The sequence below is a fragment of the Durio zibethinus genome, chromosome 10 (genome assembly GCF_047325235.1).
Source record: "Durio zibethinus cultivar Kanyao isolate XHJ-2024 chromosome 10, ASM4732523v1, whole genome shotgun sequence".
Classification (NCBI taxonomy): Eukaryota; Viridiplantae; Streptophyta; class Magnoliopsida; order Malvales; family Malvaceae; genus Durio; species Durio zibethinus.
Window position 1 is genome coordinate 22,095,807 of NC_143171.1, and position 16,951 is coordinate 22,112,757.

Sequence of the window (16,951 nt, forward strand, 5' to 3'; positions counted from 1 at the left end):
TTTTTCCTTTTCCTTTTTATTTTATTTTATGCTTTTTTAAATTAAATTAATTTTATGGAAAGAGAAGGCTAATAAACGTGTCTATTTGACACCCATTTGGCTTTCTTTCTTTTCCATTTTTTAATTTTTAATTAAATAAATTTTATAATAAAAAAATAAATTAATAAATATATGAAAATAATTCATATTGGATCCATTTTAATATGATAAAAAGTAATTTTTATAGAAAATTTTTTATTTTTTAATTAGATAAAATTTATAAGAAAAAAATTAATTGAAATATGACATACCATTTTCCTTAGTTTAAAAAAAAAAATTTACATTTTTTTTTGTTTTAATTAAATAAATTTTATAAGAAAAAAAAAAACCGATAAATAAGATTACAAAACAAAAAATTGTTGATCAGCGGGTATAATACTAGTTTATGTAATACATGTTACAAAATTTTGAAAACAAACAAATAAATAAATTCATCCCAAATGACCCTAAACAAAATGGAAAGAGAGTGCAACTCCAAGTAGAGCAAAGCAGCGCCTCCTCCCCTCATCTCCGAACACTTTTCTTCTTTCTTCCTTTTTTTTTTTTTGTTCTTCATTTATTCGGCCCTTTACACTGAATTTACTTTCACCATTAACTTGAAAAAGAAGAAGAAAAAGAAAAACAAAGAAAGCGAAAGATGGGAAAGAAGAAAACCGTATCTGAAACCTCGATGATTCGATTACCCAAGATACTTGAGAAGTTTCGCGAAGCAGAAGATGAAGGTTTTCTTTGCATCTTTTTCAAAATTTCAATTTTGAAGATACGCTGCTTTAGAAAGACTAAATTTTATGCTTTTTTTTTTTGTTGTGTGTTGGGTTTTGGTTGTTTTAAGCTATAAGATTGATTCTTCGTTTTCTTTGAATTGTATTCTTCAAAATTACAAGACCTGGTTCGCTGCTACTAAAACAATTTATGTCTGTTTTGTTGCAATTGAAGAGATTGAAGATTTGGGGTTTGGGAATGTTATAACTTAGTGCTAGCAACCTAATTTTGGTTTCAAAATGCCAAGAATTTAAGAAAGTTGTGTCTTGTTTGCTTGTAGGGATCTTTGTACTTTAAACCAGACGATTCCTTCTTTTAGATCCTTTTTTCGATCATTTAGCTGATTAGTTGGTCTGCTAGCTCTTTAATGTAGAATGGATAGAAAGATATTGTAGAATGTTATTTGCTTCTTATGCATCAAACATACCTTGTAAAGTTGCTGTAGCTTGTATTATCCTTTTCGCGTTAATATTTTTAGAATAACTTTATTGATTTTTTTATGCTAAACGTAGTGTATACATTTGAATCCAACCTTTCAAATAAAGAGCGAGCAGTGGTACACAAGGCATGCCGGAAAATGGGCATGAAATCCAAAAGTTCTGGGTAGGTGTTAATTGTTAGTCTCATCTATCACTAATTTTGCTAATATTACTGTTAAAAATATTACTTGTTTTAAGGAATTCTTTCTTTGTGTGTAAATGACGTACTTTAGTCTGTTTAAGAAAAAAGTACTTTAGTTTTCCATTATGGTTTCTTAAGACCTGAATTTTGTTTTTCAGGCGTGGGAGCCAGAGACGTGTTTCTGTCTACAAAATCAAAGGGAAAATCGACAATATGACAGGGAAGGAGAGTCTTACTAAGGTGACATTTTCAGAAGGGGCAAAAATGGTTTTGCAGGACTTATTTATAAATTATCCACCTGATGATGAAGAGCTGGAAGAGAAAGTAATCAGCAAGTATAGTGGAAAAACTGCTAAAATACGAAGAAAGAAAGATGATATTTTCTCCAAGCCATTGATGACTGACGCAGATATTGTAGAAAAGATTAAAACCCTTGCATCTAGGAGAGAGAAGGATCCAAACTTGAGACAGGTTCTCTCTTACAAGCTGACTTGGAAACTTTGGCTGGTTGCTGCTTACTTTTTAGTCTATGTTATGCAGCAAGGAAGGATTTTGTAGTTTCTCTAGTTTATGAGCAGAAATTTTCTGACATCATGCATGCAGATTAATGAAGAGAGGTCAAAGCTTCCAATTGCTTCATTTAGGGATACCATTACATCCACAGTAGAATCTCACCAGGTCACCTTTTTGTCTTCTATGTATTTGTTTTTAAGATGTATCTGCTTGGTGCGCAGATTTCAGAATGTAATAGTAGTAATACAAAGCTTTTTTCTTGATATTCTCCAATTTATTTCTGCCTTTGTCCCAAAGCAAATGGGTTGTTATTTTCCCATATGAGAAATCGATATTTTCCAGCTCTCTTAATCATAGTTGGATGGTTGGAATATATTATATTGTTATGCTTATTGTTTCTTCCAAATCCCAATGTAGGTTGTCCTCATATCTGGTGAGACTGGCTGTGGAAAGACCACGCAGGTAACAAATTCTTTCCTTTGTCTTCTTTATGGTATATTTAATATAAATTATCTGTTTTAAAAGTACTCCTTTCTGTCATTTTTCCTTTTTGATTGGTCTGCACAGACAGAATCATAATGTATTTCACATGATGCAAAATGAAATATAATTCTACTAAAATCCTATTTAATCTTCTATATTTCACTAGGTGTAAAATTAGAATGATCAGGTTTTAAGGCTCCAGATGCAGCTGAAACTGTCCTTCAGAACATTCTAATCTTTTATGCTACAATAAATGCTTATTGCTGCAAACTGAAGCCACCTTTTGTTGGTTGCGTAACTTCATAGGTTGCTTTAACTGGTTTCAGAAGTGATTAGCAATTGATGTACCTCAAATTCTCATCAGTTGTAAGTCGGAAAAGAATTTAGACTTAGATTGATTTTTTTTTATGTGAAGTTAAATTTCTTCATTGTCAAAATTATATATTAAAGTACTAGGGTGAACAGATTAGCATAATGCAGAAAAAGGGAATAACAAATAGAGTGAACATTCTTCAGTGAGCAGCATGTCCTAACTCTATTATCCAGGTGATGGATGATAATTTAATGCATTTTGTGTCATGGTACTTCTAGGATTTTTTGTAGAAGTTGGAAGTTGGGATCAGTGAAGGCTTTTCTTTAGTTGTCTACTATTGGTCATATTTTGATGCTTAGGATGATGCCTTGTTTTAGAGATCAACGTCTAATTGTGAGCTATTTATCTATGGGGACAATAATCTAAAACTTGCAATGTCTAAAAGAAAACATTACAATATTAAAAAATGAATTATATTATAATGTATGCAATTAAATAAAGCCAAAAGTGAGATATGATTATCATTCTCTTAAAAGAATAATATCAATAACCGGTTCCTTTTATAGAGGTACTTACTACCTCAAAGTTATTAGTAAATGATTCACATTATATTGACATTTTGAAGTAAATGTCTCTTAAAGCTTTGAGTAATAGATATATAACAATGTTTTCATTGAAGGACTTCTCACATGTGGCAAGTTGGTATCCTCACTTGGAAAAATGGGTCTTTTTTACAGTTTTATTTGTGATAAGAGTTAATCACACATTTGGTACTTGAACTGCAGTGAAATGTACAAATTGGTACCAAAATTAAAAAATGTTAAATGTACAAATTGGTACCTAAATGATATTGTTCACACACCAAATGGGCTGGCTGCATTAACAGTGTTAAAATTTGGGTTAAAATGGTACATGATTTGAAAGTCCGAGATGCAAATAGTAAATTTTCCCAAGATTCAGGTATCAAATGTATAATTAACTCTTATGCTACTTTAGGCATCAATTTACTTTCACTTTTTTTGTGTGGGGCATTTGGGCTATATTACTTTTTGGGATCCATCACCTGAGAATAAGATGGCTTGGTGTAGTTTTTTTTTTTTCTTTTTTTTTCTTTTTTTTTCTTGGGATTCGAAGGAGTTATTTTTTCTTATTTTGGCTTTCAGGCATCTCATATTGACTATTATTTATACCCACTGTGCTTTTGTTTTTCTTTTCCTTTTATTTGTTTTACATCTTCCTTTCCAGTTTCCATGCATGACACCTCTTTTCAGTGTACTTTACGAATCCTTTTTTGCCCTAAATAGAGAAAAAGGAAAGACAAATGTTGACTTTGTAATTATTAGAACTTTTCACTTTGGGTACAAACTAAATCTTAAGAAGCTTTATAAAAATGCATCACTTAGGCAATTTAATAATTGGCTGGTCCAATGATTGGTTCAGTTTATACTAGTTTTATGCTTAGATCTCTCATTACTTGGATCATTATAGCATAAATTATTTGAAATATGAGCATATTACTACTCACAAATTGAAAAAGTAATTACTAATATTTATCACTCTCTTTTTCCCTGTCCATGTTTGGTTAACCGCTCTACATTAATTCTCAATTTCGTTGCAAGTTGAATTTATGGTCAATCAACTGCTGTGCTTCTGTAATGACATTTGTTATAATTGTTTTTTGCTAGCTGCAGTTATCTCCTTCTACTATATTAGTTGCATATAAACAAGTAAATTAGTCCTTTTTAATGGTTCCCATTACCAACCAACTAGATGAAACTCTCATGTTAGCTTTGGGTAAAAGAAAACATGATGAAACTCTCAACATTGTATTTTAAGCAGAGAGGAGTTGATGATAAACGAAGAAGATGAAGAACTAAACTGATAGGTGTGGGTAGAGTAGTACAGCCTCTCTTTTCTCATCTTTGGAAGGGGTCCCCTTGCTTGGTAATAAGGGCACTAAAGAAGGATCAAAGCTGGCATTAGAAGTTAAAACATAGGGCCCAGAATTACATCATTGGTTTTTATTGCCTAAAATTTACTTACTTTACTACTATAGAGATAAAAGCTAAATGTTTTAGCATCTCTTGGATTGACTTCTACTAGGACAGGTTGAAAGCTCATTTCAGTATCTCAATGAAATGCATCAGAACTATTAGTAAAGACTTTAGCCTTTGGAGGGCCCTTTGGAACCTGCTTCAAAATGCTACATTACAGTGGCAATAAGAGACCGTGTGAGAATGCCATATTTTCTACCCATGACTGTGAGGTGAACTAATAAAGAATTTAGAAAGATAGAAACTTGGAAGCCAAATTCTAGGGATCTTTTCATGAAGCTAGCCTTTTCTAAGCTTACTTGGATGATTCTGGTTTTCCTACTAAGGTTCTCAGTTGGTGATCAGACCTGTGACTTGTGCATGAAGTTTTTCCTACTGGCTTATTCTTGGTTTTCTCTCAGTGTGCCCCTATAAGCTTGCAAACTCATAGCATTAGGCCTACTCTTCCATACCTTGCTTTCTATCTTGAAATTACAATTACTTTGCTACTACCTTTTTTTTTTTCACCAATGTTGCAACTACCTCAGGTTGCTTTTTTTAGTTTTTGTCTAATGAGGAAACAAGTCTTAGGACATTTATATTAAATTATTACCCTGCTTATTTTGCTTGGACAAGTCCAAAACTGAGAAGTATTGGTGTCCGCACAAGATAATTCTAGACACCATCTGAGATTTGTATTTGACACTGCAAAATCATTTTCATCAGACAACTAAAACCCCATTCCAGCAAGAGATCTCTAGTCAGTGTTACCAGGAGGTTACAGAGAGAGAACCTAGAAATCAAAGAGATAAAGAAAAAGATTGAGCAAGTTAAATAGAGAGGAAAGAAGGATGAACTTGGCTGAATAGATATGGAAGGAAACAACCATTTTGATGTGCTATAATGGAAGAGGAGAAAAGAAAATAAGGGGTTTTCAACATGGGTTGTTGATGTAGAACAGAGATATATTAAGTTATGTAGGACCCTATTTTATATTTTATGAATTTGATGGTACTCTCTATGTTTATCTAAGCTATTTTAGGTTATTTATATTATTTTATATTTATTTGTATTTTACTGTACTTCTACAAGTTAAGGCTTTAGGGTTATAAATGGTATTTTATATTTTATTAGGGTTTAAGTTTACTTATAAATACCTAAGTTGTATTAGTTTTAGGAGACTTTGATTATTGAATTATTGAGATTTTCTGAAAATTGAGTTTTGGAGTTACTTGTCCTGCATCAGTTGGTTTTGGGCCTTAAACCCGCAAAGGTTTAATAGTTGCTGGCCTTTTGGTGCCCTTTTCCTTCAGGTTGAGTCTTCAACGTTTTTCCTTTTCTTTTCTAGGTGTGCCTCTGAATAAACTGGGTAAACATCTTTGGTTTAATCTTTAAACATTTTGGGCTCTATACAAATAAAAATGGCCCAATTCCCTATAGCAAGGCTTGCCATTTTCAATTTGTTTCCAAATGTACAACCATGAAATCCCGGACTTCCCCTTCAAATTTAGCCCACTTGACATTAACCTTATGAATAAAAAGAGACAAATACATCCTTCATCTTACAGTCATCACCTAAATTAAGATTTAACTCTTATAAACAAATAAAAAGTTCCTTATAACTAAATTAAGTAAATGTAAAATGAGTCCCTACACTTGCGTCCTTCTTTTGGATCCTTTTGTGCTGTATCTTCATGTCTTCAGTTCAAGGCTATTTATGAGTCAAACATCTAGATATATACCAGCATCTGGCACGTTAATCCAAGCCTAAGCAACATGGTCCACTGCTCCATGAAGTAATAATGTCAGGATTCTTTTGTTTTTGGGTTTGTGACTTATATTGCCATTACATATGGTCCAGGTTCCACAATTTCTTTTGGACCATATGTGGGGAAAAGGTGAGGCCTGTAAAATTCTGTGCACTCAGCCTCGGCGTATATCAGCTACTTCAGGTGTGAATAACTTAGGCCTGTTGTATTCCTTGTTCTACATTTTTTTTTTCCTGATTTACTTTTGCTTCATTTAATCTTCTGCTTTTATGGTGTGCAAACCTTTATATTGTTGCTCTTTTCTTTGTCTAGTGTCTGAGAGAATCTCTTATGAAAGAGGAGAAAATGTTGGAGATGATGTTGGATACAAGGTATTGTTACTAAACCTTTTTAAATATGCAAGCATATTATGAGTCATGCTTGTTAAAATTATGGCATTTTATGAGAAATTTCTGCTTGCTTGTCACTGCTTTTTAACCATATAAGAATGGGTAACAGGTTCAGAGGTACTCTTAGCCGAAAGCATTGAACCATTTGTTCAAACTTTGGCAGTTCTTTAAGTAGTTAGGGAAAATTATATGGTAGTGAATTTCCTGCTACTATATATTTGTCGGTGTGGCTCCTTGCTTTTTTCCTTTTTTTTTTTTTTAAATTTATCCATCAGTTTATTGTTGCCTGTGTTGTTCTGAAATATCTTTTACAGTTTCTAAATGTTGCATTTAGCTACTGTGAGAATGAGTCTTCAGAATTTTCATGGCTTTGTATGGGACAAAAGTTAAAGTTTATAACATGTTCCTAAAAGTTACGAATTTTTATGAAGATTCGCTTGGAAAGTAGAGGTGGTCGGCACTCATCAATTGTCTTCTGCACAAATGGGGTGTTATTGAGGGTGCTGGTTTCGAACAGTAGGTCGAAGAGAGAAGACATTTCTGACATGACTCACATTATTATGGTATTTAATTTCTTCTTGTTTTGCTTGTAAATTTTCTTAAATTTCATTTCTTAGATCTGATTATTTCTGTTGATTAAACTTTCTTCCCTTTCTTAAATTGGAAAATTTGAGCAAAATTTTGGGTAATCTTTTAATATAAGCTGGGGAGAAGAATATATTTCAACATAAACTCAGGTGTCTTTTTGAACCTATTCTTAACACGCTCGGGTCTTGTAGCTGTTCATTATTTATGTGGCAAAGAGACTGGCCAAATTCTACATTATTAGCGTTTCATTTCCTCTTTTCAAATAAGAATCAACTGTTTTAAATTTGTATTGCCAGCACCCTTCACTAGTGATAGACCTATATTGGGATAGGGACGTGGGTAGTGGGATCAACTGCCCCACTTGTATTGCCAGCATCCTTTGGTAGGGACAGACTTATATTAGGATAGGGATGTAGGTTTGAGGGACCAACTGCCCTTGCTAAAATCCTGGAAAATTCTTGGGTTTATTGTAAAAATGCTAATAATTTCACAAATATTTGACTTTTATTTCCCACTCTATATTAGAAGGAAATATAATTGTGGGCCTTCTGGGGTATTTAATGGTACAGGGGTTTATCTGGAAAAGCTAAGTGGTTATTGTGTAAAAGGCTATGCAAAAATGAATGGAATGGGCTTTTACTGGTTTTTCCATTTGAAGTGCGTGGTTCAAGTGCATGTACATGAAAATCTGAAGAAAGACAAGCAAAAGAGAGAGAAAGAGAGGCATGTTTCAAATTTAAGTCTTTCTATATGGACAAAAATTTTCATTTAGAGATACTACAAGAAATATAGTTCCATAAACCTAAAACAAATGTTCTTTAACGTCCACCGAGTACCTCCACTCAACTGAAGTTTTGATCTCCCTCTAAGCACTACTGTTCTTTCCTGTCCAAACTTTTAGGGCCTTCACTAGCTCCTCTCAGCTGTTGGCTTTGGTCCAATGCAGAACTTTGCTGTAGTTTTCTCCTTTTGTTCCCTCCTTGATATTAAATTCATATTTAAAGCTTTTGGGTCTTTGCTGGCCACGTGTACTCTTTGTTTAAAAATTGTATCCTATCCCTCTGCTTGGAATTTTAGGGATCATGATAGGCACCATGTTGGCTGTTCTTGCTATTTTTCCTTTTTTCTTTTGGGTGTCAACTCTCAACCTAATATTTTTCTTCCCCCAGGGGTGCCCAAAAGAAAAAAACATATTAGTGTTTCTGCAGGAGTTTGAGGACTGGAAAATGTTCTCTGTTTCCACATCTGTCAAGCTAGGATGAGCTGTTTGAAAATTGATTACTAAGACAGCAATACCTGGAAATTTTAATAATAGGGTGGATGATTGACATATAGTGGCCCTTCCAAGCAAGAAAGATGTGTTGGACTTGGCAATTAGTTCCTTTCTAGGACTAGTTCAGTCCAAAAATCATGGAATACTTTTTTTTGGCGTAGACAGGGTAATGGGGATCTTGAATAATTCAGTCTAGTGTTCATTATTTTCCTTTGGAACTCTAGTGTTTCTGATCAACCATATTTATTTAATTTTCAAAGGCATATATATATATATATATTATGGTTCTCATATGTGCATGCACCCTCTTTTGGTTATGATGGCTTGCAGTTGTAGTTATTAATTTTCTGAATTATCTAGGATGAAATTCATGAAAGGGACTGCTACTGTGATTTCATGTTGGCAATTATCAGGTACATGTTCTGTGATTCAAAATTTCACCTTGTTTGCTTGCTTTAACTAACAGCAATATTCTTATGATATGAGTCTAAATTTAAGGTTGAAGATTGTTTAGGATCTATGATTCGTGCCATTTTGTTAAAAGCAATTTGGTGTAATAAGTATGGCATGGCAGTTGTATACATACTTTTTCTGGGCCAACCACTAGTCACTTAGCTGCTTGTATTCAGCCACAACGGCTATGAAAAATGTAGCTGCATTCTTAGCAATATATCCTATTATTATGTTAATTAATTTTTTCCCTAAGGGCATGGTGTCTTAAAAGATGAAATAGTAGTTAAATTGCATGTTTGACATTTTAATGTTTCTCTGACTTTGTTAATTTGCAGGGATATACTTCCTTCATATCCTCATCTACGACTGGTTAGTTCTAGCCCTTGTGTATCCAGGCTATATTGCTCTGATTTTCTAGACATTAATAAATATACATGTTCATCATTTAAAATTTTGATGGCAAATTAATTGTTTTTTCCTCTTTTGTTTATAATTCAATAGGTATTAATGAGTGCTACTCTTGATGCCGAGCGGTTTTCACAGTATTTTGGTGGTTGCCCAATTATCCGTGTTCCTGGGTTTACATATCCTGTAAAATTCTATCGCCGATTGCCTGTTATTTATTTAGTTTGAATCACATCATAATTTTCTGATATTCTTAATTCAGGTAAAAGCTTTCTATTTGGAGGATGTGCTTTCTATCTTGAAATCTGCAGACAATAATCATCTTATTTCAGCTAATGCAAGTGTCCCAGATGAAGACCCAGAATTAACAGAAGAAGATAAGGTTGCATTAGATGAAGCTATTGATTTGGCTTGGTCAAGTGATGAGTTTGATCCCCTTCTAGATATGGTTTCTGTTGAAGGAGGGTCAAAGGTTCATAATTACCAGCATTCTTTGACTGGACTAACGCCATTAATGGTGTTTGCTGGAAAGGGTAGAGTGGATGATGTTTGCATGCTCCTCTCATTTGGTGTGAACTGCCATCTAATCTCCAAGGATGGGAATAGGGCTTTGGAGTGGGCTGAGCAGGGAAACCAGCAGGAAGCTGCTGAAATAATAAAAAAACATATGCAAAGTCTCTGTTATGATTTTGGGGGACAACAGTTACTGCATAAGTATATAGCGGCTGTTGATCCAGAAATTATTGATGTTGTTCTTATTGGGCAGTTATTAATGAAGATATGTATTGATTCAAATGAAGGAGCTATCCTTGTTTTCCTTCCTGGGTGGGAGGACATAAATAGAACGAAAGAGAAATTACTTGCCAACCACTTTTTCAAAGATTCTTCTAGATTTGTTATAATACCTCTGCATTCAATGGTTCCATCAGCAGAGCAAAAGAAGGTCTTTAAACGTCCACCTCTGGGCTGCCGTAAAATTGTCCTTTCAACCAATATTGCTGAAAGTTCCATTACAATTGATGATGTTGTCTATGTTATAGACAGTGGTCGAATGAAAGAGAAAAGCTATGATCCTTATAATAATGTATCAACCCTTCAGTCTGCATGGGTTTCCAAAGCAAATGCCAAGCAGCGAGAGGGTCGAGCAGGCAGATGTCAGCCTGGAATTTGTTATCATCTTTATTCAAAACTTAGAGCAGCTTCTATGCCGGATTTTCAAGTTCCAGAAATTAAGAGAATGCCAATTGAGGAGCTTTGTTTACAGGTAATATTTTTCCCTTTGTGATTGTTAGGTCTCTCTTTCTCTCTCATTGAAGATGGGGGATTTATGGTAAAAAAGTTTTCCTATCATAAACCTGATTGGTTTCCTTCCTTTTACATTTGTTTACTTAAACTGCCAATGTACTGGGCTGTGCCTCTTTTCTTTCTCGTGAGTGTGTTTTTACTTATTTTAAACAAAAAAGCAGGGTTTGGGGTGGGGGGGGGGGGGGGGGCAGAGGAAGAGAAATAGGTTTACCTGTTGCTTTCTTTGAAATAAAGAAATAATTGAAATGTAAGAGTTTGTTGCATGATTTTGTTCCCATTGGTAGGTGAAATTACTTGACCCAAATTGCAAAGTAGAGGAATTCTTGCAAAAGACATTGGACCCTCCTGTTTCTGAAAGTGTACGTAATGCAGTTAGTGTTCTTCAAGATATTGGGGCTTTCTCACATGATGAGGAACTGACAGAACTTGGAGAGAAGCTTGGTTATCTTCCTGTTCATCCATTGACAAGCAAGATGCTTTTCTTTGCAATATTGATGAACTGCCTTGATCCGGCTTTGACCCTAGCATGTGCCTCAGACTTCAGGGATCCGTTTGTCCTTCCCATGCGGCCAAATGAAAAACAGAAGGCTGCTGCTGCTAGGCATGAGCTTGCATCATTGTATGGTGGACAAAGTGATCAGCTGGCAGTCATAGCTGCTTTTGAGTGTTGGAAGAATGCAAAACAAAGGGGTCTAGAAGGACGTTTTTGTTCACAATACTTTGTCTCATCAAGCACCATGAATATGCTGTTTGGCATGCGTAAGCAGCTTCAGGCTGAACTAATACGTTATGGGTTTATTCCGGATGATGTATCAAGTTGTAGTCTGAATTCAAATCACCCTGGAATAGTCCATGCAGTCCTTGTGGCTGGTTTATATCCAATGGTGGGGAGGATGCTCCCTGCAAGACAAGGTAAACGATTTTTTGTAGAGGCTGCTGGTGGCAGTAAAGTGCGTTTACATTCTCAGTCAATTAATTCTAAGTTATTGCTTAAGCAATCTGATGATTGCCCGTTGATTATATATGATGAAATAACCCGTGGGGATGGGGGTATGTTCATAAGGAACTGTACTGTCATTGGGCCACTTCCATTGTTACTTCTTGCAACAGAGATTGCAGTGGCTCCTGCAAAAGTCTCTGATGACAATGACAATGATGACGATGGTGGTGGTGGTGGTGGTGATGATGATGATGATGATGATGGAAGTGATGATGCTGATGTGTGTGATTATGATGGAGATGAAATGTTGATGGTTAGTAAGTCCGGTGGAAATGAAGAAAAGGTCATGTCCTCTCCTGATAATTCTGTTATAGTAGTTGTTGATCGGTGGCTTTCATTCAGATCAACAGCACTTGATGTTGCTCAAATCTACTGCTTGAGAGAACGATTATCTGCAGCAATCTTATTCAAAGTAGGCACTTCTATCCATTTACGCATATAAGAGCTAAAATGCACCTTGCCCACCTTCACATTCTTTTGATTAATATTAAAACACATTTAGCTTGTTCAGCCCTGAAACCTGTTATTTTTGCTTGTTCTTATGTTTTGGTCGACTTTTTCCAGGTAATGCATCCACGCCAAGTTCCTCCTCCTGTTCTTGGGGCTTCCATATATGCAATAGCCTGCGTTCTATCGTATGATGGGTTATCTGGCATCTCAACGCAATTGGAATCTGTGGATTCACTGACTATGAGAGTGCGTGCTACTGATATCAACAAACCCGTGCCAGGGAGGAAAGGTATGGGTCCCATTCCGAGTAGATTTCTTTTATCACTTGTGAACCAAAGCCCATTCGATGCTTCAACTTACCGGAAAGCCAAGGTCCCTGCAGTTGAGGCTATAACAAATGGAATTGAGCCCTCAAGTTGCAACCAACAATCAACAGTAATGTCAGTTGGGAGGAGCCTAGATCAGGTTTCATCAGAAGGCCCTATATCAGTTGCTTCTGGTTCAGGTGCGTCTAAATTACAGGGTCCTAGGGGAGAATCATGTAAGCGTCAACGTGTGAAAAGGTCCAAGTCCAAAGACGGTAGACAGTGATGGTGGTAAAATGCATATGTCCTAAACAAGAAGGTTAAATAGGGTGAAGTTGATGGCCCTAAAGGGCTCATCAGAATAGGAGATAGATGGTGCTTTGAAGGTTTTGCATTCCATACAAGCTACCCAGTGACCTTGGTTGAGAATCGTTTTGCGAACCACATGCTCATGTCACAGCCTGCACGGGCACTAAAGCATAAGGCATCAATAGTTGCATGAACTAGAGAATATTATATTACTACTAACCAATGTGTCCAGTTAGCCGTTTTATGTGAGACAAGTTTTCTGCTTAATTAATATCTTGTTCCAAGTAACTATTCCTGCTAAATTTAAATTAATTGAAATTAATCTTTCTTTTATCGGGTCAATGCATTATTAATGTTGCTCCTGATTAAAAAAAAAAGAGTTTTCAAGGAAGTTGTAAATGGTGGAAAGAAAATCCACTAGTTTCCTCTTTGAAACATTTGAAAATTTTCTTGGCTTCATGAATAATAGAGTAGTTTTCTTTCCTTTTCTTTTAGAATTGTAATCCAAGTAAACTAATAAGCACAAAAGTGCCAAACTAACTGCCAACAGGCATGTAGTAAAATATTTTACGGAATATTTTGTTAAGAGGAGGGATCACTTATTTTAGTGCAATTTTTACTTTTTTTTTTTTTTTGAATCTTCGGATTAAAATCATTAAATTGAAAATATTATTCTGATTTAAATGAGTTAAGGATGATTCAAAAATTAAAAATAAAAGTGTAAGAATTATGTTAGTTTAAGTATATTTTCTCTTTTGTTAATATGAATAATAATTTTTTGTTATATTTTAATTTTATTTATTTTTAAATAAAATAATAAAATAAAATATTTCATGAAATACTATGGTAATGAAAATGATGGATTTTAATCAATTTTGTTATTTTATTTTTAAAAATTAACAAGATTAAATGTACAAGTGCAATGATAAAATTCAATAAAATTAAAGTAAAATGAAAAAGTTCAATATTGATCTATAATAGTGAAATTTGATTTTAATCCCTCAAATAGCCAAAAAAAAGGGGGGGGGGTGTATATTTACACACAAAAAGAGTATCATCTACTGATTATAACTTAACAAAATCAAGCTCATTTTGGCAAATGCAATTTTTGATTAAAATAACAAAAAATGTTTAAATTTATTTAAATAATTTTATATATTTTAATTTGTACTTAAATAATCTTTAACATAAATCAATCTTTTATTTTAAATAACAAATAAAAAATAAAAACTTAGGTATAATAAAAATAGAAAATTTATTTGAAAAAATTCAAGTTTTTTTAATATTTTAACCATTATTTCTAATAAAAATAAAAAGAGAATAAATATAATAAAATACAAAAAATAAAAGCATCTACCAATAGTCAATTTATTTGTTTAATTCTAACAGTCAGACATTAATTATAAAGATTGAAATTCAAAAAAAAAAAAATTCAAATAAAGACAAAACTGACAAGTTTGAATGAACAACTTATCCATTAGATAAAGTCTAATAGCTTTTGACATTGGAATATTGAGAATGTAAATTTTTGTTGAGTTTGAAAGACAAACATAATAATATAAAAATAATATATTATAATAAATTAAAGATAAAAAAATAAAAAATTTTAAAAATTGATTTGAAGTTGTAGTATTTAATTCGGTTCGAATCGATTTTTTTCTTATTAAGTTTAGATATTAAATGTATATATTAGATTCAGATCATATTTCAGATTGAGAGATGAAAAATTGAAAAAAAAAAAATCAAATTGAATTATATATTTTCTTAGTTTTTATATTATTTTAAATTTTTATAAAATAAAATTAATAATTTTATATCAAAATCTACTTAAATATTTTAAAATTTTATATCAAAATAATATATAATAATTAAAAAAAATTAAAAATTAAAAACCGATAAACAAACTGAACTGAACCAATAAAATTCGATTCGGTTTGAATTTGGATTAGATTTTAAATTTATATAATATTATGTAATATTCAAAAAAATTAAACTGAATTTGATTCAAACTGAACCATTATCACCTTTACAATAAACCCACAACAACAGACAACAATAATCAACAACATAGGAAAAAAATAAAGCACACCAAGATTTACATAAAAACCCTCTAGTGTAAAAGGAAAAAAAAAATCACATACCATCAAAAAAATCTTTACTATCAAATAATAAATATATAAAGTTTTCTTCTAGTTAAAATTAGAGCTAATTAATAACTAAAGAAATAATTGGAAAAATTTTATCAAATAGGTAACTCAACAAATTTACCATGAATTTGTTCCTAAAGAGCTTCAAACCCGATATTCACCGCTCAGAATGTATAACATTGAATCATGAATATACTAACAAAATCTTAACTCAATCGAACTATGGATTAACTTTCATTCAACTAACTCTCATTTTTTCATTTTTTTTATTTTTTTTGGCTTTTCTTTTCCTTTTTTTTTTCTCGGTTTGTAGCGTCACTCACTTTATTTCACAAAAAATAACCTTTATTTCTTTCAATATCTAGGGCTTAATTAAAAGACTAAGGCCTATGGCCTTTAATTAGTCAGATAACACATGGAGTTAGAACCCATACTCCTAACAATCTCTCCCTCTAGCCTCATTAGGAGGAGATTCATCACTACAATAGTTTCATTTGGAACTTATCTTGGCCAAAGAACCCATTCTGGTTAAGTTATTACAAAGCTCAAACTTTTCTCTTAGAAGTGTCTTAGTCAACATATCTACTGTATTCTCATTATTATGGACTTTTTTAACTACATCTGTTGTTCTTCAATCATCGAATGTAACCAGTGATATCTAACATCAATGTGCTTCGTTCTAACATGATACATGACATTCTTACTCAAATCTAAAGCACTTTGGTTAACACAAAACACCACATACTCTTTTTGATTTAACATTAATTTGATAAAAAAATATTTCATTTAAAGCATTTCTTTACCTATTTCGATTGTTATAATATACGCACCTCTATAGTTGACAATGCAATACACTTCATAACTTAGACTGCCAAGATAAAGCTCCTCCTGCAAAAGTGAATAAATATCCAAAAGTAGATTTTTTACCATCAAGATCACCTGCTATATCAGCATCAGCAAACCCTTCTAGAACTGGCTGTAAAACTTCATAACTCAAGTATGTTTTTAAGGTACCTTTTAAATATTTAAAAATCTATTTTACTGCTTTCTAGTGAACTTTTCTTGTAATAGAAATAAATCTGCACATTCCATTAACTGTACGAGCAATGTCAAGTCTTGTGCAAACCATAAGATATCATTAGAAAATTTTTTGACATACACATAAGAATCTGCTACCATTCTTTTATAGCTGTGGCTCACCGTAAAATAATCAAATTTTTTGTATTATTGTCGTAGAGCTTGTTTTAAGTAATACAAGCTTTTTTTCAGTTTACAAACTAAGTGCTCTTTTTCTTTTATTTCAAAACCCTTAAACTGATATAAATAAATGTCCTTCTGCAAGTCACCATGCAAGAATGCAATCTTGATATCAAGTTACTTAAACTCAAGATTCTAACTAGTTGCTAATCCTAATGCCGCTTGAATGGAATTCATCTTTTCAACTGGAAAGAAGATCTTATCAAATCGATGTTAGGTTTCTGAAAAAAACTTTTCATCGTCAATTGAGCTTTGTACCTCACTAGTTTGTCACTATCTTTTTTCAACTTGAATACACATTTATTGTTCAATGGCCTCTTCTATTTTGAAAGTTTAACAAGATCATATCTATCATTTTTTTTTTGCAATAACTCTATCTTTTCTTTTCTTACTTTTAACTAGTGCTCTCTATTTGGAGTAGTTTGCACATTTTGGAAGCTCTCTAACTCCACCTTACTAGTAACTAAAATAAAATCTAAACTTGAATACTTGGTGAATGGTCGATGCTCTTTGGTAAATCTCCTACGCTGAGACTCT

At 33.0% G+C, this 16,951-nt stretch overlaps 1 protein-coding gene across 2 annotated transcripts; it reads left to right on the top strand.

Annotated features, from left to right (window-relative positions):
* The first annotated feature begins 496 nt into the window (after window positions 1-496).
* Window positions 497-13,343, top strand: LOC111291646 (DExH-box ATP-dependent RNA helicase DExH6-like). Of its 2 annotated transcripts, XM_022883464.2 has the most exons (14): window positions 497-761; window positions 1,314-1,404; window positions 1,581-1,893; window positions 2,026-2,100; window positions 2,353-2,397; window positions 6,626-6,716; window positions 6,846-6,904; window positions 7,354-7,485; window positions 9,144-9,196; window positions 9,572-9,605; window positions 9,738-9,827; window positions 9,904-10,905; window positions 11,231-12,358; window positions 12,511-13,343. In XM_022883464.2, exons 1-14 carry the CDS (start codon window positions 677-679, stop codon window positions 12,985-12,987), a joined length of 3,675 nt encoding a protein of 1,224 aa, XP_022739199.1. In that variant the 5' UTR covers window positions 497-676; the 3' UTR covers window positions 12,988-13,343. The 2 variants fall into 2 exon arrangements, with proteins under 2 accessions (XP_022739199.1, XP_022739200.1); XM_022883465.2 differs by lacking the exon at window positions 1,314-1,404.
* Window positions 13,344-16,951: the final 3,608 nt, after the last annotated feature.